This window comes from Bombyx mori, chromosome 10, assembly GCF_030269925.1.
Source record: "Bombyx mori chromosome 10, ASM3026992v2".
In the NCBI taxonomy this organism is placed as follows: domain Eukaryota; kingdom Metazoa; phylum Arthropoda; class Insecta; order Lepidoptera; family Bombycidae; genus Bombyx; species Bombyx mori.
In genome coordinates this window covers 9,708,036-9,730,245 of record NC_085116.1, presented here as the reverse complement: position 1 = coordinate 9,730,245, position 22,210 = coordinate 9,708,036, and the positions used below count along the sequence as shown (strand labels likewise).

At 36.2% G+C, this 22,210-nt stretch overlaps 2 protein-coding genes across 14 annotated transcripts in view; one reads left to right on the top strand and one right to left on the bottom strand.

The window, feature by feature from the left end:
• LOC101736434 (receptor-type guanylate cyclase Gyc76C) overlaps positions 1-11,691 on the bottom strand; it is a 34,643-nt gene extending 22,952 nt beyond the window's left edge. Inside the window, exons 1-2 of one of the 13 annotated variants that reach the window (XM_021347095.3) lie at positions 11,340-11,691; positions 10,838-10,992 (exon numbers count right to left, since the gene is read on the bottom strand). The gene's annotated coding sequence lies outside the window, so the exon portion shown is untranslated. Of the gene's footprint in view, positions 1-2,827; positions 2,909-4,129; positions 4,194-10,837; positions 11,114-11,199 lie in introns of those variants that run through there. The other 12 variants (XM_021347096.3, XM_038013464.2, XM_062670606.1 and 9 more) reach the window with 12 other exon arrangements.
• Positions 11,692-13,099: 1,408 nt separating this feature from the next.
• Positions 13,100-16,582, top strand: LOC101746037 (corepressor interacting with RBPJ 1). The gene is made up of 5 exons (XM_004924828.4): positions 13,100-13,351; positions 13,423-13,517; positions 13,949-14,199; positions 15,168-15,423; positions 16,256-16,582. The coding sequence occupies exons 1-5, from the start codon at positions 13,280-13,282 to the stop codon at positions 16,314-16,316; spliced, it is 735 nt and encodes a 244-aa protein (XP_004924885.2). The 5' UTR covers positions 13,100-13,279; the 3' UTR covers positions 16,317-16,582.
• The last annotated feature ends 5,628 nt before the right edge of the window (positions 16,583-22,210 follow it).

The following is a 22,210-nucleotide window of genomic DNA, read 5'->3' as shown; positions in this document are numbered from 1 at the left end:
TGAGAACTTTTATTATTATTAAACTCGAAAAACTAAACACATTCTTCTGTTCGTAAGGCATTTTCATAAGAGTAAATTAAACGACTTTGTAGACAGTAGCCAAAAAAGTCGCAAAAAGGCGCATCGGTCAAAGCACAACGAATGCGATTAGAATGCAAAGTATGGTTTTTGTTTTCTCATTAACATCTCTCAATTTTTGATGCATGTAATGGAAATGTTAGAAGTTGCAACTATTATACACAAGTTACATCTTACTTATTGACTTATGTAAAAAAAATATACCACTATTATGTACATTCTTCTGATAATCTATATATTAGTACGTGAAACAAAACCTTTGTACCCCTTTTTAGGAAAATTACGCGGTCGGAGGAGACCACATTTATAGAGAATATAGAGAAGGATTGCAGAATGTAATTTTTTTTTTTTTAGTTATGCATAAAAAATACATTAAATCAATAAAAAAAACATTACGTACACTACCATGTATTTGACACACACACACGCATGCATAATATTTGACTATTGTCAAACTTTTCTTAATGCTTATAGTCTGTGGTCAAATTAAGAGTAGATTAAATATGTAATGTTTGTCTTTATTAATATTTGTGTAAAGTGTAGTCTTGGCGAAATCTGTGATTATAGAAGTTTAATAGTCTTTGACAATAGAATCACAATGGTGTACAAGCTTATGATTTCAATTAATTATAGTCAAATTTCGACTACGGTGGGACCACTTATTATTATTTGTAAATTTATTTCTTCAATTATAAAAATATAATCTCTTCATAATACCCTACAAAATACCATTAGTTAGGACAGAGGATGAATAAATCTATAATTTTTCGATAATAAAAAAGAGAACCAACAGATAATAATAGTAGCACTGAAACAAAAGCTTTGCAAATGTTCAGCTAGCTAATGCTCAGCAGGAGATGACTATTTGATGAAGGCCGAGTTCGTTCTTAGCAAAGCTTTATCTAGCTTCTTCTTCTTTCGGTAGGCAGCGGCTTGGCTCTGCCCCTAGCATTGCTGAAGTCCATGGGCGACGGTAACCACTCACCATCAGGTGGGCCGTATGCTCGTCTGCCTACAAGGGCAATAATAAATAAATAATAAAAAAACTCAGCATTGTGCTTACCGTAGTAGAGCTATGGCAAAGTACGTGTTAAAATATCACTATCTAGTCGAAAAGAGAATATACCGAGATTGGCTTTTGTGAAAATATTCACAGAATATTGTAACCGTGTACAGTAATTGGTCGGATAAAAAATCAAAATTAACCAAGCCGTAAACCTTTTTATTTAGTAACTAGATAGAAAATGGCACTAAAATCTTTTGCTTTCGGACAACCCCTAACGGTGCTTAATACTCCAATGAACTGGTGGACCGGGAGAGAAAAGCGATTAAGTATGTGTCGAATTATAATAAATCCTGCATTGAAACCAAAGAAATTGAAAAATCCAAAGAACAGAGAATTCTTACATATTTTTTACTGTATACGTTTGTTGATGTGTAAGTCTCTGAATTTAAATTGTTCAAACTAAATAAATATATTTCTATAATGTTTATAAGCGCAGGAGATTTAGTCTTCTGCTTGGTTCAATACGACATAAAACCATTTTTGTTAATGGTTGCTTGTTTTAATTATTGATACAGGATATTTTACACATAGACAGTATCTTAATTTAAAAAAAACGTATACTCTTAAAATATGGTTTTTCCTACCCTATTTATGGCAAGAAAAATATAGCACAAATCTATCGCATTCGGATGGAAGTTGCTCGAAAGAATGCGACAGGATGCCACGAATCACACGCAATTAATCAGGTTTTGGAAAAAGTGTTACACCGTGCATATTATTTATCTTAAAATATTGGTTAATAACTAACATTTGTTCAATATTTGATGCACAATTTTTTTTTTAATGAGTTTAAATTATATAAAGTTAAAGGTAAAACTTCGGTAAGGGTTTAATTAGCGAGCACTTCGTAATAAATCTAAGCATACATATAAAAACAAAAAAATGCATGCGTTAACAGCGAGTCTAACCAAAAACTCAAATCAGTTTTTTAAATCTTAGTGGTGTTTGTTGTTTATAGTAATCCTAATAATAAAATTTTAAATAATAATTATTGTACTTCAATATGACCTTGATACGTGTGCAAATTTTCAATTTAATCGAACGTCTTGAAGTTGATGAAAATTACGTTAAATAATTCCGTTACAAAGGCAGATAAATAGATTATACAGGTCAAGCTAATAAAAGCGTGTTAAAAAGGTCGATGTGTAGTCATTACATCTATAAATCGAATCAGCTGTATAATCAATTAGGTATAACTATGTTACATTGTTTATTTGTTACCAACAACATTTAATTCGCTAGAATACACATATTTGGTGGCTACTTCAAAGGAAGTCTTCCTGCTGCGTTCATAGACAGGAATTGCTTCCACGCTGTCAAGTAAGTAATTGCCTCACAGCCGGCGACTGATTAGACCAATTGACGTGCCGCTGTTTTGACAACACGCGCGTTTTCACAGGCATAAAAAAAAATGAAAATTGAAAGCACAGTTATTACGTATCTTATTTTTGTCAGATATGAGAATTTATTAAAAACCGCGCATGAGAATCGGTTTCCACGCACCATCGGGTGGGTCGTATGCTCGTTTGCCTCGTTGTAGGCAATTAATAATTTCCAGGAATAAAATGCTACAGTTAGGTGTTTCATTGCATCAGTAATACTATCACATTATTTATGGAGTCAATAACCGTATATAGTAAGTATAGGTTCGAATGTCCAGCTTCCAGTTTATACATTACAGACCCTTGCAGATATTTCATTTGTCGAGAGGGACACGGACGTTCAACGCTCGGCTCAGCCGGAGAGCGACAGTGGCGACATGAAACTGCACGATCTCGCCTTGAGATAACGTCTACGTCGATAACGCCTCTCATGAGCTATATTTAGAACTTAAAAAAGGTAACGCGATTGTATTGTGTTTGATTATAAATCATGTAAATTTCAAACATTTACATACGAGCGCAAAACAAAATTACTTATAATTATTACAAATTATTTGTTTTTACTAACTAAAGTGTTGTAATTTTAGAGTGGTTTGCCAAGTGTGAGGCGTTGCGTTATCATGCAAGCAATAATGGCGAAGATCGATTGACAAGTTGAGCCCGTTTATCTGAGTTTCGCCATCATTGTTCGAAGTTCTTCACGATAGACATTAGCTGTTATTGCTGTACCAGATCTCAAAGAGCTATTGTGCATTATAGTCTGAAATGACCACTGTCGCCAAAACTTTCGTATGGGTTAGATTCGCATTAGAGCGTTGCCCCGGTATTTGACCTGAGTTTCAATCACTGCATTTCTGAATTAAGATTGTCGTAGAGAATCTGCGTCTCATGATTATTTTTTCCCTCCCTAATCGCTCATATCCTAAGGGACTATAAAGGAATACATATAGGTTACCAGCTACGTACAGTTTGGTAGGTAAGCTCACGGAGCTCAACCGGAAAGGACTTGCTATCACTAGCCCTAGCAAGAGCAGTGCTGCGCTGAATCTGTTGCCGGATCAGTATCGCGATCCAGTGAGAAGATCAAGCGAGAAATTAAGTAGATTGTGTATACGGGCTTCTCAAGACACGTTACAAGTGCAATAAGACAAAAAGACATGTTGAAGGTGTTGTTCCATAAATATGTAGACCAATTACTTCATGAGGTGGGTAGCTCTCGGGTTACTCATTTTTAAATTGAATTTGGCGCAAACTCAGTCTAGTTGGTAGTGTTGTTTATTTATGATGCTAAGTCCATGGTTATTTGATAAGGATCAACTTCAATTTCTACGTTGAATTCACTATTTACCTTCATGCCTAATATCTCTCAGGATTTATTCTGCAAGTCGAAGTTTTAAGTACCATAGCAATTAAACAAAGAACGTATAGTGCATTCATTAGCCCTCTTCAAACGTAGCACGCTTAGATGAGATCAAACGATATGGTGGCGACACCGCGTTCCTATTATATACAATTCTAGTGAAATTACACTCCCAAGTAACTATCGCCAATCGTACAAAAATTTGGAGATCGATGGGTTTTAAAAAAAATCTTACATACAGACCTTGTCCTGACAAATTCGTACACAATAAAAAATAAATCGGCCAAATCGGTCGTACCGTTCTCAAGTCATACTCCGTCATACATGCATTGCTTTATATACTCGTGTATTTTTAAAATATGACTAAGTGGTGTATTTGTAATGGCAATAAAATTGCAGAATAACAAAATGTTCTTATCCCAAGATACCATTATCTCGGTTTTTAACCGCGACTGTATTTATGAACATTTTCTTAATTTTGTGAATTTAGTGCAGTTTTATGGAGCCTAAACAATATATTATATCGTAGTGGATGAACTTTAACATATTTTTTTTATATTTCATTTTTTTCTTGACGTAGGTTTCATCTTTACGATAGAAGAACTCCAGATGTTAGGGTTCTTGTTAGCAACATCGTCAGATTTGAGCCCCGTGAACTCACCTACCAGTTAAGGTAACGCTGACATGGTCTCTCTAGACCACCAGCTTAAAAAAATATGTAGACTTTTGTACTGAGTCTTATCCAACCGCGACGGGGCAACGCAAAGCCGCCGTCACCCGAAACATGTCTTGTCGGATCCCCTGGATTCACCACTTTCGGTGCTTTTAGGAACCTCCAGCACCAGTCACAATCCTCGTCGAACTCGTTGATTACTACTAAGAGTTCGAAGAGCGAACCCGTTGACACTGCTTACTGAGTTTCTCGCCGGATTTTCTCAGTGGGTCGCGATTCCGCTCCGGTGGTAAATTCTGCGAAGCAACGCTCTTACTAGGGCTAGTGTTAGCAAATTCTCTCAAGTTGAGCCCGCTCTCTCACCTATCCGCCCGGGCGTAGCTGGAATATCCTATTAAGATACCAGCGAATAAGTAGGAAAAAAATTACTGAGTTATTCTTATTGACATCCGCAATGTGCTTCTTAACCTTACTGAAATGTCTCTCGGTCTGTCCCATGTATGAGAGCTTACAATGACAGTGCATTTTATAGACACCAGAAGCCTACAGAGCAATGCTACACTTCACAACAGATTTTAAGTACTGTCCTAGCTTCTTGTACATTGTATATAAATATTTTATAAACGCACCCCTAAATAAATGTTGCCAATCTCATCTGTACTCCTTTAATATACGGCAGGAATGCTGAAGCCCTTTCACTGTGGCTTTAGAAAAGACAGATATAATAAAATGAAAATAATTGACGCAAAATGAAATTGTAAAAATAATTTCAAGGAGCATTTATATTATAATACGATTTCAAATATTTGAATCTTATGCCTTTAAACGATCAATTCTTGTATATTAATATATATATATATATATATATATATATATATATATATATATATATATATATATATATATATATATATATATATATATATATATATATATATATATATAATCTGAATCTCGGAAACGGCTCCAACGGTTTTCATAAAATTTAGTATACAGGGGATTTCGGGGGCGATAAATCGATCTAGCTACGATTTATTTTCAGAAAATGTTGTTTTATTCGTGTTTTCAATAATCAAGTCTTCTCGACATCTATTGGCGAATATTAATACTATTTTTCTTAATGGAGGGCAACTAACCGCTTTAAAGGCACAACAAGATGGCGTTATCAAAAAAAAACCGGTCATCATCTAGTTTTCATAATCCCTCACTGTAATGTGTTGAGGGAATTAATTATTCACCCAAATTTCTTGTTTTGTTATTGTAATGAAGTTGTTAGTTACCTCGTAAGATTTATTTTGTCCATTATATCGCTTTTTGGGTAAAGCCTTCGACTGTAAATACATACAAAATTATACTGACTCTCATCTACAAACATAATATTGATAGAAATTGAACGCACGCCGTTTGCCGTAATTATGAGCACATTTTAAATCAAGACTCAATTTGGGTGCTAAGAACGTGCAGTTACGGAATAGTTCCTAACAATATCGATCTGGCGTCATGTTTGAATTGCCGCTCCCTGCCGTTCCCACCCTAAGATAATAAAAATCGATTGTGCCACACTATGTCTCAGTTATAGTCTTACCATAACGGTACCATACTTGTATCAAACTTAGACAAATCCAATTCAAATTGACTTAATATGAATATCAATACCGACTTTTTGAGAGCTAAACTTACAATTTTCTCTAGCATTTAACACCGAATGTCACAAACACAACTCAATCATTTCTCAATATTGACAATCGGTAGACTTTATTGTGAGCCCGCACAGACAGGAACCACCTTCCTGCTTATTTCTGCCACGAAACGGTATTGTGTTCCGATTTGAAAGCTGGCAAATCGCATCGACCTCACATCTCAAGGTGTGTGGCAGCATTCACATAACGTTTAAGCTGTTTGCCCTCAGTCCTAATATATGCTTATCGTCCGCGTAATCAAAAACTCGTTATTGGTCTATCATCATCAATTTTCTTCAGTCACAACTACAGCCACCACATTTTTTGCATAACTTTTCTTAAAAATCCGTATCAACACTATCCATTAGGTGTAAATAAGAAGTACGTGTTACACAATAAATTCTACCGCCTGGATAGGTTCCCATTGCTAAGACAACCTGTCACTGGTTTAACATAATATTGAACTACGCACACGCAATTTCTCATCGTTAAAAAATTATGGGTTGATGTTTCAGGCTTTTTTTATTGCATTGATGAGTGAAGACGCTCAGGGGCGACCTGAAGTTGAGTGGAGCCCATAGACATCACAACGTAAACGCCGCTTTTGGACACGAGGGCGTAGTCCAAATTTGTTTTGTATAAAGGCTGTTATACCATTCTAAGCTGGAATGCTTGACTACTTCACGGTATATATAGGCTGAGTGGTGGTATTACGCACGCGTGCGTGCTTACAATGCCACCTACTACCAGAAAAAAACAGTTTCACACGCAGTTGCCGAGTGGAAAGAAGCAGAATGCCACTTCGATAAAGCGGCACGACACGAGAACCCTCTCATCGTGGCCGCCGGTAACTACATTCCCGATCCTGCGGACAGAATGGAAAGCAGTCGACGTCGCCCAAAACACGTCATCTCAGATCCTCCGGATCCATTAACGGTGCTTTTAGGTACTTCAAGCACCGGTCACCGTTCTCGTCGAACCCGTCGCTTGCGACGAAGGGCTCGACGAGCAAATTAACTCTCAGACACAGCCCACTGAGTTTCTCGCCGGATCTTCTCAGTGGGTCGCGTTTCCGATCCGGTGGTAGATTCTGCGAAGCACGGTTCTTGCTAGGGTTCGTGTTAGCATCGTAGTCAGGTTTGAGCCCCGTGAGCTCACCTACAAACGTTAGGACGAAGCTGAAATAGCCTCTCAAGGCTATCAGCATAGGTAGAAAAAAAAGAGAAAAGCAGAATGAAGTGTAATTATCATTCTGGACAGTTTTCAGTCTTTTCAGTGAAAGAAAATATTAAAATACGGTTGGTTAGTGGTTATTGTTTTGGAGAACATCATAAAAATTGAATATGCAATATTCAATGCTTATGACTCAATGGACTTAAAATAAATCGACAAAATGGACTCCACATAATTATAAAAGCAAAGGGGGCTTTGGAAAAGATCATAGGCATCTTTGTATGAGCATCTTAAGGTCATCTTTCCATACCATCCAAAACTCTCGATATCACATTACAGCTCTTGGAAAGTACTTCAACATGGATGTTATACAATTATCTTGGTTTTGAACAAGAGTGAACATTTGTATGTTTGTAGTATGTTGCCAGAACTCTTTTATGAGGTGTCAATAACTATGAATGCAAAACATAGCGCATTGTATTGTATTACTATCAAAGTCACAAAATTTATTTCGAATTTATTACTCATTATTTTCTCTATTAATATTCACACTAATAGATATTCTTTTCTTTCAGAGATATTTTTTTTACTTCAAATTTAATAATAGATACAAAGCATACAGATTTTGAAACGAAATAAAAAAAATATATGCACTTTCTTTGTTAGTAAGCAATTTTATTCCTTGCTGATAATTTTGCAACACTAATATATATATATATTGATTATGTTTCTATCATTTCTTTATAAAGGTATTTATTTTAATTAGGGTCATATAGTCCACCCAAGTCTACTTATATACTTATTTATTTGTGTACATCACAAATACATACCTTCGCTCTCTATATTGGGGAATAACGAAATTGAAATAAAAATTTGCATTATATACAGGACAGTAGAACGAATTGAACTAAATAATGCTAGTACAAATACAGAATAATTAACCTTTCACACAAGATCTTTCATTTCACTAGATTCAGTAGATTAATAAAAAAATTATAATTACCCTAATCAGAATATAATATTAATAGGATTATATGTTTAAAAGTATATGTAATATTATGAATAGTTTTACATCTTCTATCTATATATGGTATGTTACTAAATATTATAATTGCAATTTTAAAATATAAAGCATATGTATACAAATACTTTATATCTGTATACGATTTGAAACATACACTGCCGGCGAACAGTTTAAGACTGCACTTAAGCAACATAATTACCTATCGTTTGTAATAAAATCCCATAAGATAAATGAAAGAAATGCACATCTGCATATTCTATTGCTAATATACTTAGAATATTTAAAGAATTATCATTATTTTCTTTACTTTCAAGTTATAAGACAATAATCATCTATTGTTTTCAAACAACGGCAAACGCTGCACTAGAGCTAGGTGGTAGAGTCATAATAATATTTTTATGTTGTGCTCATAACTAATTACTTTGCTTTTGTTTCACATTGGTAAATAATTAGAATTATTTATCTTCTGAAAGCACATGTTTCTGACTTCTTATTACCTGGATTTACTTTGGTTTGTTCACAAACAATCTCAATTAGTCTAAACTTGTGTTTTCTACACTGAAGACATAAAAAAATGGGAAAAGCATGAGAAATTAGCCGTGAAATGCATTCTGTCATCATTGTTTTACATAATGAAGGCAAATCCGAACGTGGGATTACATCACAACTGAGGTTATCCAAGACTTGTGTTCGTGGCACAATAACTACATACAGGGTCGCAGGCAATTTTCAAGATTTGAAGTCGATGATGAATTGAAGAATGATGACTTAATTTTGAAGTCGTCGTGACCTAAAGGATAAGACGTCTGGTGGAAACGTGTTGAGCGATACACTGGTGTTCGAATCTCGGGCGGGTACAAATTTTTCTAATGAAGTACGTACTCAACAATTGTTCACGATTGACTTCCACGGAGAAGGAATAACACTGTGTAATAAAAATCAAACTCGCAAAATTATAATTTGCGTAATTACTGGTGGTAGGACCTCTTGTGAGTCCGCACGGGTAAGTACCACCACCCTGTCTATTTCTGCCGTGAAGCAGTAATGCGTTTCGGTTTGAAGGGTGGGGCAGCCGTTGTAACTGTACTAAGATCTTAGAACTTATATCTCAAGGTAGGTGGCGCATTTGCGTTGTAGATGTCTATGGGCTCCAGTAACCACTTAACACCAGGTGGGCTGTGAGCTCGTCCACCCATCTATGCAATAAAAAAAAGATTGTCCACGCTTGGAAAGGCCCAGAGCTACCACATTCATTTCATTATTGTTATCAGCAAGCGAAATAGATGCTTAAGAGCTCCAGAAATGCACATTGAAGTAAAAAAACCTCAGTTAAACCTTTATCATTGATTAGGTACAGTAAAACGGCGACTGAGAGATGCAAAGTTGTATGATCATGTCGCCATTCGAAAACCTCTGCTAATTGATGAATCAATGTTTGAACTATTCAGTTCAAAATGAAGAATTTAAGTTCAACACTGCCCAAGAAAAGATGTTTCCAGACTGTACAGTACCCTACAAAAAAATATGGTGGTGGCACAATTATAGTAAACGAACTAATAACAGGTTAATTAAACATTTAATGTTTTATTGGAGTTTTATTTTCTTATTTTAGTTAAGCTGATCTTACACTTTTACTGCAGTGTAGGTACAATGAGAACCAAAGCTCTACATGGACAGGTAATGCTCCTACCTTCTACATCATGCTAGCATTGGGGCATTTTTTGGGTTCTCCAATAATTTCAGTAATTAAGATGAAATTGCAAGGTTTTTTAGTAGTTTCGATATATCTTAAGGAGCAATTCAAAAGTATAAAATTTTCATACAAGTAATCTGGAGCAAAAATTCTTAACTTTAGGCAATTGCATCACATACAATTGAAACTGCCTTGTTGCATCAAAGATTTCTATTACTCCAGTTACACAGCACTCGGAATGTCCTAAATTCAGTTACTAGGAACTTCCTTGCCTTATATCCTTATTGCAAAAAATCCAAACATATTTTTTATATTCCAACTAATGTCAAAAACTCACAAAACCTACTAACACCTACTTAAAGCAGTACTAGAAAAAGTATGTACAGATAAAAAATATTCAAGTCATCTAGAAAGCTACAACATAAACAGCAAAACAGTTGACTAGCAACAGTTAGAACAAGGGTTGGAAAAGGAAATTCAACAACTATCCATGAGTCAAAAAATGTCTACTTTAATATAACATATACCTATATAAAAACCAAGTGAAAGGGCCACCTACAAATCACACTAATTACCAATATTATATTTTTAGTACAGCTGATAAGAGCTGTCTTTTCATTGAAATGCCTGAAAAGATTGTTTGTAATAAAATCACATTACACACAGGTAAACAAATATTTTAATGCCAATGAATCATGTATGTACTTACCATGAATGGTAAATATTCCTTGTATTGAAATGTGTCAACTTGCTCTTCATCAATGGTCAAGACATTAATTGGTCAAGATTGTCAACACATTTAAAACCTTCAAGTACATTAAATTTTAATCTACACTTTCTTCTCTCATGTAAATATTACGAGACCTAAATATAAAGTTTTAAAAATATTCACAAAAGAATGAAACGTTATTAACATAGTATGCGGAGTTCTAAAAATAATTCTTCAAGATAAAACAGTGCGAGTATTACAGAAAGCAACGCATATCTATAACATTATTTAGAATTGGAGTAAGGATCCAAGTTTTGATTTTACGACTTATTACACAATGAATAATGTAAATAAGTACATACTTGTGATGATAAAGTAATAAATTTATTTACATTATGTCGAATATCTGATAGGCGCTAAACTCGTCACGAATAACAAATTGACAGATACTTAAGATATTAATAAAATGTTTTGTATTGTACTTATGCAAAATTCGAAATACCTAGTTTATCCAAAGAATTTATTATTTAGGTACAAACTGTTAACACTGATTTTTTACGTATATTTCGCTGAACTTAGAAAGTTTTAAGGTTTAGACGAATTACGGCATTCACTTCGTTGGCCAAAAAAACCTTTTATTATAACATCACATCACAAAGTATTCCCCACGACACTATCGATGTTCCAACTATTTCAGTTTATGTGCGCAAAAAACTTGTTGCTTTACAAAGTACACAATAATTCCATTTCGTCCACCATCACTAATCACCACGCCACAGACTACCCTAAAATCAAAACCATAGATTATACAAAAATAACAAGACACGATTAAAACTTAAAAACCGCTAGAGCACAGATGTTTTGTTTCATATGCCATAAATCTGTGAGACAACAATGTTCTTTCTGGTTTCTAATTGGTAAATTGCAAACTTCACCTAATCAATAATAATGATTAACTTGTCATTCTTGTGGTTTTATACTAAATCTATTCATATTAAATCGCTGAGTGTTAGATACATCTTTGGACACAAAAAGTCATTTTTCTGTGTATGATGCTGTTGTAGGTTTTAAGTTAGATAAACGCCTCCAAGATAAAGGTTTATATTAAATGTGTGTTACCAGTGATGACTTACGGTTCCTGGTGGGGCTTCACAAAATTTTTTTTAGGAAACTTAATGTCGCACAGTGAGATATGAAGGGGCTATTCTTGATATTTCTCGACGACAGCGTATTAGAAATGAGCAGATCCGGGCCGTTTTCCAATTACAGCACAAGAGCGCATTATGCGGCATAATGCTCAACTAAGCTTCAGCATAACTCGGCATTGTGCGTCACTGAGTCGTAGGCCCCGTAGAAGTACCAAAGGTGCTGACATATTCTGTAGGATGAGCAAGCTGAAGTGGCAGTAGGCAGGCCACATAGCGTGGAGGTCAGTCAGCCAAGGGGGCACTAGGATCGTCGATTGGGGACCACGTAATAGCAAGCGCAGTGTGGGACGGCCACCTACCAGATGGACCAATGACTTAATGAGAATCGCTGGATCACGTCGGATGCTCGTAGCAACGGGCCGACCGTACTGAACATCAATTGGAGAGGACTATGTTCAGCAGTGGACAGTGGAGATGCTGAGATGATGAAAAACCTCCATACTTTAATACAAAATGGGTGTAAATCGTTGTACCTAAACGGTTGCAGCTAGTCCTCGGTCCGCAAAGTAATGAAGAATTTTGTAGCTGCCACAGAAGTAAACATTTTCTGCTTTACTGAGAGGTCAGTTGATTAATTCTCACACAAAACCTATGCTTTTGTCTTGCCTTATGTCTTTTATTTCCATTTTATTTTTCGTGCAATACAAATGGTTTCATTCTTTGTCAGCAAAAATTAACTGTAATTTCTTTTTGCCTCTGTAAATTTTTTTTTAATTGATTTTATGAACTGGTAACAAAGACTTTGGTGGAAAGAAAGTGGGAAACAAAGCCACTGGACGTAACTTCTCGGGATCCACTAAAAAGTCCACTGAAAAAATCTCAGTAAATAACCACTATTTTACTGAGATTTTATTTCATCTCATCTCATTTCCTTTTATTTCATCCTAGTTGATTAATGTCTTAAATTAATCATCTTCATTTCATTTCACTCCATATTATTATTTTTCATAAAAATAAGATTAAAAATTAAAATAAGACTTGACCTAAAGGTCTTAGTTACCAGGTCATAAAATTTCCAAAAAAAAACAATAAAAGTATATTGTCTATGGGTATTAAGGCTGTATGGGTTAGATCCCTTTGGCGTGCATAATAAGGAAAAATTGTACTAAAAAAAAATGTTTATGGGTTATATGGGGCTGAAACGTAACTTTTCATAAAAGATAGATAAATATCACTATACGTTCAGAGCTTGGTTCAGAAGTTTCGTGAAACACAGCTAGTTGTAAAAAACAAAATGGGAAAGGGATTCAATAACTATATGTGTAAAAAATTCTTCCATCCCGCTTCAAGAGACAATTTGAAAAGGGTTTGTATGAATGCATTGCAATTATGTTGTAAACAATCAATGGATAATAATAATCATTGTTATTGCTATAGGTATGGATGGCAGAACAGAAAACAGATGCATACAAGAAAAAACAAGAAGAATTGCGATTACAATATGAAAAAGAACAGGATCTACATGAGAACAAGTACCTATTTTTTTTGCTTATTTTCAGCCAACTGATTTTGTTCTATCCGTTTAATAATAATAGTTAGTAAATTAGGGCCATAAAATATTATTTTGAGGACAAAAAATTGTGAAAAGCTTAAAATATATTTTTTAACAATAAAGCATACGAATCAGTTATCCATCAATTTATTGACATTTCTTATTAGGAATCCATAAAAGAAATCGTGAATTTCCAGTACATTGTAATCATTCAGTAGTAACAGTGTCCTACTTTATTCTCCCGTCATTATTTTCAATTCACTACATAATACAAATTATTCTTGTGTATATGTATCATAAATCGAGATAGATATGTAAATAGATATCCTAACCAATAACAATATTCCTGATTTATTTTACTAAAAATTAAATTAGTTTTTATCTTAATTTCATTTTATACATTGTTTTTAGAGCATTACTAAGTAAAGAAAGTAAAGACAAATTGAGTTTAAACTTCATGTATGAGCCTCCTCCTGGTGTAAAGAAAGAAAGGGAAAGAGAAGACAATGAACCAGAATATAAATTTGAATGGCAAAGGAAATACAATGCTCCTAGAGAAAGCTATTGTAAAGGAGACAATGAAATCAGAGATCAGCCTTTTGGTATACTTGTCAGGAATGTAAGATGCATTAAGTGTCATAAGTGGGGACATATCAATACAGGTAACTATGTTAAATAAAATGTTCTAGAAAAAATATAGCTCATAAAATAATCAATTCCAAAAATTAAACACTTAAAATTAAAGATACTTGAAAATGTTAAACAAATTATGTTATGACCAAAAGTTTTCCCAGAGAAAGAACGGTAACATTCTCTTTGTATTATACCAGCATACAATATAATTGTGAAAATTGCAAAGTGGTATGATGTATTGTGAGCCCGCATAGGTAGGTATTACTGTCCTTCATATTTTTGTTGTGAAGCACTCATGTGTTCCGCAATGGAGTGTGAGAGAGTCATTAAACAATACCATTGAGACTTCAACCTTCAACCAACTCTGGGTAGGTTCTCTCTCTGTGGTATTCATGTTAGTATGAACTCTGGTAACCACTTTACTCTAGGTGGGCCCATATAGTGTGCATTCATATAGGCAAAAAAAAAACTGAAAACAAATTCCGATGTGATGTTTACCACATTTATGAATGGTCCCTCAGCCTTTCCTGGTATCTGTCTGTATGAGATTATGTTTTATGGATTTCTTTCTTTACAATGGTAACACCTAGATGGTGGTGATGTTGGTGAGAAACCATGGTCATTTCATAAATTTCTCAGTATAATCTACAATATAAAATCTACTAAATTGAACTTTTCTGCTTTTATCAAGTCATGAGTTCAAATTCTAGTTTAAAAGGTAGGATAGCACATAACTAAGACTTCAATATGTAGCAAGGTATCAAGGTATCATTGTGATGTCCAAGGACCTAAACAGCTTACAGAAGATCCCTTAGGGCTTCTTCAACTTCTGCCTTCCTATCCTTCAATTTTTCCACCTTTCCTCAACATGGCTACTTTAAATACCCTCATACCAGATCATAACATTCATCATTTAAGTTCAAAAGTACTTATGAAACAATGAAAAAAAAAGTGTCTCAGTTTGTACTAATAACATATATTAAATTCACCTCTTCAGATAAGGAATGTACAATGTATACACTGTCCATGAGTGAGGCACGTGCATTACAAGCATCGACTTCAACTCCTGAAGAAAAGGAAGAAAAACCAGATGTACCAACTCTCATGCAACAGATGCGTGACACGGGCCTCATCATGAAACCGGGAGCACTGCCTCTGACTGCTGCTAAGGTTGAAGATAATGACTCTACTAATCTTACTGAGCATGACCTGATCAGTCAACTAAGCAAAAAACAAAAGAAAAAGTTATTGAAGTGAGTGAATGCTTTCATATAAACATTTCTTTGGATAAACAACATATTATGGATGAACAAGATATGACCATGCCATCAACGATGTAAAATACCTAATTAACAAGGTGCCAAAGTGGAGCACTTGTGAATAATACATAATTTTAAATTAAAAAGTCGTTGTGGCCTAAAGGATAAGACATTTGGTGCATTCGTATGTAGCGATGCACCGGTGTCCGAATCACGCAGGCGGGTACCAATTTTTCTAATGAAATACGTACTCAACAAATGTTCACGATTGACTTCCACATTGAAGGAAATAACATCGTGTAATAAAAATCAAACCCGCAAAATTGTAATTTGCGTAATCACTGGTGGTAGGACTTCTTGGGAGTCCGCACGGGTAGGTACCACCACCCCGCCTATTTCCGCCGTTGAAGCAGTAATGCGTTTCAGTTCGAAGAGTGGGGTAGCCGTTGTAACTATGCTGAGATCTTAGAACTTATATCTCGAGATGGGTGGCGCACTTTCGTTGTAGATGTCTATGAGCTCCAGTAACCACTTAACACCAAGTGGACTGTGAGTTCGTCCATCCATCTAAGCAATAAATAAAAAATTATATAGGCTGCAATAAATAAAAAATTATATAGGCTTAAAGAATGAAATGTGATATTTGAAATATGCAACATAACATCCAAACAAGAAATGGGTCCACCTGGTATTAAAAAGTAATGCATTAATATGTACCTACTCACAGTGTTAAAAACACTATTTGATAAAATATGGTTTTATCAACTTTTCGACTCTCATTCAGACTTTATCCACACCTTAAAGTCAAATCTTATTTTGTCTTCAGGAAATTGGAAAAATTGGAAAAGAAGAAGGAGAAGAAACTCAGGAATAAATCAAAACACTGAACAAAAATGAATTAACTCTCCATACAAATAAATTAGAAGGACAGAAGAATGTTAACAATATATTTCAGTCATTCTGCTTAGCACTTTTCTTAATAATTGCTTGAATGAAGCCAATTTTTTTCTCTGTCAATAGTTTTTTTAGTAGCCACTGATTGGCACTGATGAAGTACATATTACCAATAACTACTAAATATTTTTTTATATATAAAATTAATAAAATAAAATTTATGATAATGGTCGAATTTCGATCATTCCGGGAACACAAATTACTGTCAATGTTTTATTTCCTTAGGAAGATAAAACTCCAGCAGGTTTTTTTTATCTCTGGATGTTTGTATAGAAGAAATATAAAGACAATCTGAATCTACCATTCCTCATCAAGAAGATCGAAGTCCATTCACCATATTCATGATCCTACGATAGATACCTTCGTCACGTCGCATTGCTACAGTGAACCGCAGCCAAATACGAGACATATGTGGAAGTTTTACTTTAGAAATGGAATTATTAATCCTCAATTCCTTCCGATTCACTATGAGCAATGAAGTCAATATCATTGTCGCTATCAGACGTATTTATTACGAGTCTATCAGTGTAATTATCTAGACCGTGTTGAAATCTTCGAAATTCATTCTCACATTTAATTGCATGATCGCAAACCTTTTTCCAGTCTTCATTCTCAATCATGTTTACTTTTTCTGCCAATAATGTTTTTACTGTAGTTAAATTCATACCCACATTTCTAGAGGCTATATAATCATGTAAATCCCTCTTTTTCCTAAAGATGCCATAGTACAATTCTAAATAATTTAAACCTGGGGGTTTTTTTTCCCCTACCTATGCTGATAGCCTTGAGATGCTATTTCAGCTTCCCCCTAACGTGTAGGTGAGGTCACGGGGCACAAACCGGAGTGTGATAACACTGGCCCTATCACGAGCAGTGCTTCGCAGAATCTACCACCGGATCGGAAACGCGACCCACTGAGAAGATCCGGCGAGGCTCCAACGCCTTTGGCGTTGATTTTGCCAATGTCACAGTAGATACGGTATGCACAAAAATGACAGGTGCTTAGAGAGATTTTTGTTTTCTCCTACCTACGCCGAAAGTTCTGTTTTCCTCCCGCTGTACAGGGAAGAAAGCCTAACTTTTCCTCCCGCTATACAGGGAAGAAAGTGTAACTTTTCCTCCCTAGGTACTAACAAGTGCACATGCGCGTTAGTGTCTACATCTGCTCTCAGGCACCTAAAATTCTCCGCCATGTTATGCTCTGGTAATATTATATTGTGTTTAGTGTAAAAGTGAAATAAACAAAAGGCAATAAAATTTAATAGTCAAGTATTAACAAAGATGAGTTAATTTAAAAATTAAAAAAACAGTTAAATTGTTTTTTTATGAGTACAGGGGAGCGGAGTCCCCCTACCCCCGGCCAGGGCTTCGCCCCTGGACCCCAGCTCGGTACTCCACGATTTTTCGGCCTGGTAGGAGAAAAAATAGTATGTGCACCGCGAGAAAAAAGTATGACATCTTATCCCGCGTGTTTGCCAATTTTACACGCGGAAATATCCTACGTTTCTCTTCTTCTTCTTCTCTAACGGACTCTAATTTTGGCAAGAAAAACGGGACGGATAATAGCTGAGACATTTTTTTTAAAGGAGATGGCGGTGGGAGGAAAACCATTGCTTAGAGGGCATGGTCGATTGCAAGTTACCATAATGCTTACCGACGAGAAAACTGCCAGCTTTCATTCCAAGATTGAAGCATATCAGGTTTTGCCAGGGAATGTAAATCTCGAGGAAAAATTTTGTTATACTTGTTACAGCCTTACAGCGTATGTCAACAGATTCCTTGCCACATGAGTCAGCAAACTCATTCTCACTAATTCCGCTATGACTTGGGATCCAGACGAGAGTGATATCAAGTCCGGAGCAGTAACATTGAAACAAAATTTCTTTAATTAATAAAATTTCAAAATTGATTTTTGAATGCGATGGAAATTTAATTATGTCTTGAAGACAGCTTAAGGAGTCCGTACAGTCGAGACGGTCCGCCCGGTTCTCGTGGACTGGGTGGGCCGCGACCGCGGACGCCTTACCTTCCGGCTGATTCAAATGTTGATCGGCCATGGTTGTTTTGGCCGGTAACTACACAAGATAGCCGGAAGTGAACCGACGGTGCAGTGCCATCATTACGCGGACCGCGACGAGGATGACACAGCGGAACGGACATTGGCGTGTTGCTCTGGATTTGACGAACAACGCGTCGCCCTCGTCGCAGTCATAGGAGAGTACCTCACGCTGCCACGCGTCGTGGCTACGATACTCAGCAGCGACGCGTCCTGGAAGGCGATGCTCGACTTCTGCGAGTCCACCATATCGCAGAAGGAGGCGACGGAACGAGAGAGGGAGAGCTCTTCCCTTTCCGCACCGATTCGTCGCCGTCGAGCCGGGGACCGGAGGAGAGATTATGCTCGCACATTCCGCCCCTTGTACATTCCGCATCTGGCCGGAGCCAGATACATTCCGCATTGTATCTGGCTTCCCCCCGGTGAAGGTCACGGGATGACCTGAAGGGGTCGAGGCTGCGCGGCGCACTACCAGCACTTTAGCGCGCCGCCAAGGAGAAATATCATAATCCTGATCAAAGAGCAACCGGTTGGAGGCGTATCGCGTCCCGACCCAGCAGGCTGGTTCTGGTTCTGCGGGGTATTCAGGGACACCAGCGGCACCGTCTGGGCGGCCTGACGGGCTGCCCTACCGAGACGGCTGATGTTTCAAAGACTCCGATTCGTCTCGAAGGCTCCGTCGGCCAGACATCCTTGGGGCGAGCTGCGCCGTCTGATTGTAGTGTTGACCGTGGTAACTCCCTTACCTCATCCGCGTTCTGACCTCGGAGGCGATCGGACGCTTGGGCGAAGAGTGCAGGGGAGTCGTTTAGTGAGTAGGGCCCTCAGAGGGCCTCAGAGGTGGTAGAAATTTTCAGAGGTGAATTGAGAGGTTAAGGACATTTGAAAAAATCCGGGAAGCCGCTTTGTATATTTTTTGTTAAAGTAGAAATTTCAAGTGTATTATGGCTATCCTACCATTCAAGCCCGAACGTATGATTGCTTGGCACAAGAAATAGACAGGACGGTCGGACAAGAAGGTACAACGACCATCAAGAATAAGGCCTGGGAACCTCAATTGTATCCCTACCTAAATTCCAAAAGAATTGTGATGAAACGCTAGTTCGACAGCCGTTCATATTAAAGTATTTACAGTTATAACTTCGATCTCAAATCTCAAGATGGTTGGCAGCATTCTCCTTGTGATGACGGCCTACGGACTCAGGTACCACTTCAATACCAGATGAGCCTTGATTTCGTTCGCCCATGCAAGCTTTGGAAGGTTCAATTTTTATTACACGATGTCATTCCTTCATCGCGGAAGTCGATCGTGATCATGTGTTAGGTATGTGGTATGTCTAAAAAAATGGATGCCTTCCTGCAAATATTTTTATATACAAGAACACCGGGCGTCTGGTCCACAATTCGGTCTTTAAGTGCTAAATACCTAATTTCTTCAACCTCATTTACTGACCTAGAAACTGTGAAGATATATGGTATGAAATTAAGTATTAGATATAAAATTTTTCTTTCAATACAAATAAGTAAGTAAGTTATCAAAGTGACGCCAACTTAATGTTCATAAAAAAAAATGTTAACCTGAATTTTAGGGGATGCGTAAAAATATCTACAAAAGATTATCATCACCATGCCGAAATGTGCTTAAAATCTAGAAGTTGTCCTAATCTATATCTATACTAATATTATAAAGAGGAAAGATTTGTTTGTTTGTTTGTTTCGAATAGGCTCCGAAACTACTGGACCGATTTGAAAATTTCTTTTTCCATTAGAAGCCGACATTGTCCCTGATGAACATAGGCTACTTTTTAAATTATTTTTTTAAATTTTTTTTTTGGTTTCATGTGTGTTTTAATGTTTCAGAAGCGAAGCGAGGGCGGGTCGCTATCTAATATATAAAATTCTCGTGTCACAATGTTCGTTCCCATACTCCTCCGACACCGCTTGACCGATTCTCATGAAATTTTTTATGCATATTCAGTAAGCCTGAGAATCGGCTACTATCTATTTTTCATACCCCTAAGTGATTAGGGTTGTCCACCCCTAACATTTTTTTTTATTTGGACTTTTTTGTTGTTATAATGAGGTATTATGTGGTTGAATGAGGTTTTGTTATTTTTATTATATATTCCCTCATCGTTCACAGCACTACATACCTCTTTCACTCATTTACCACATCCTTACACACTTACAATAAGTTAGTTTTTTTTTTCTACACTAGAAATTCCCTAGAAATCTTATATATGGCAAAACAATGTTTGCCGGGTCAGCTAGTGTTCTTTATAATTATCTAATAATATTATTATGTATATTATTTCTAGGAAAGAGATTGTTATTTAAGTTTGCGTAAACCACAAACAGTATTTTTTTGCATGATTACAAGATTAAAGGTTATCGAAAGAGTTGTAAGTACAGAGCAATTGCGATATTGATGTCAAAGCTATTCTACAATAATACCGTTCGAAGTATTTTCCCGTTTTCTATATAATGAAGTTTCTATTTAAAAGCACTATGCAGTGTTCTCGAGTTAAAGTAGCGTTTTTCTTTTTATCTGTTTTACCATGGACTATTATAGCAGCGAATAGACCGTTTCTTATGGATCAGCGCTAGGTATATTAATGTTTGGGTTCTTTGAATAAATGACAGCGTTACGATCGGGCGTTTTTATTGTTATAGGTATATACTTATGTAGATTTTTACATGCTTCTAAGGCCGGCCACTCACATACGCGCGAACTCTGCAAATAGGTTCGGTATTCAATTTGCGAACCCGTTTGCGATTCCTCCTACACTTGTTTACGAATGTCTCACGAATTTCTCTTCTTTTTTAATTCGTCAATAGAACATTGAAGAGAAAAAGAGTTTTTAACTCTTTCCCAGGCATCATTAACGGCCATTCTGTTTTTATGGGATTTCTTTTGAGGGTCCCATATGGTCGATTCATTTTGCAGGAGTTCAATGAACTCGCATCACCTTGGTGTTGTTCCAATCCATGATAAAGGTACGCTATACAGTAGATGTCACGAACTATGAAGTATGTTAGTTCTTCTTTGAAATTGAAGTAGTGATGCAGTTCCGTAGGGAGTTGATCAGCCTTTTCTGGAAATCCTTTCATTATTGTTTTTAACAACAATTTCAGGTGGGGGTCTTCTTTTGTTGCTTTGATCAATTCTTCGGTGGAGACAAATGTTGTTGGTAATATTATTGCGATCTTCATGTCTTCTTGATAATAGTCGTTCAGTTTTGAATTGTCACAATCACGGCTTAAAAAGTATGCTAATGGTATTTCTGTGCCTATTTTAAATGTAATTTTTGGTGAATATGCTGTTAGGTTGAGCATTATACTTTGAAATCTAGCTGGGGCTGACTGTATGTTTTTTTCTAAATATTGCCTCGAGCGGCTTATGATCTGATTCGACTCTTTGTTTTAGACATACTCACGGAACTTTTTACACCCAAGTAGTAGTAGTGCTTAGCTTAGCCCAATATACCTACTTCATTTTAATCTGAGGATAATTATGTTCAGATTTAGTCAATGTTGTGACTTCATAAGCTACTGGTTGGCCTGAAGGAGTGCTGCACCAATATACTTTGACCGATTTGTTTAAATCATATAATTTTAACACTGATTGATTCTGTAAAAATTTTTTAAGTTTATTGAGTCTCTCTAACTGCTATGCTTCATCATGATAGAGTTCCCAATTGAAACCTTTGTCCTTGTGAAGCAGGTCTCTCAAAGGGTTGGTTAATTCTGACATGTTGGGTATGTACTTAT

Bases quoted from the DNA above. Each gene is read 5' to 3' on its own strand.
- LOC101746037 (XM_004924828.4), top strand. From the start codon at position 13,280: ATGGGAAAGGGATTCAATAACTATATGTGTAAAAAATTCTTCCATCCC. The intron at 13,352-13,422 runs GTTTGTATGAAT...TTATTGCTATAG, and splicing joins CAAGAGACAATTTGAAAAGG to GTATGGATGGCAGAACAGAA. The intron at 13,518-13,948 runs GTACCTATTTTT...CATTGTTTTTAG, and splicing joins CAGGATCTACATGAGAACAA to AGCATTACTAAGTAAAGAAA.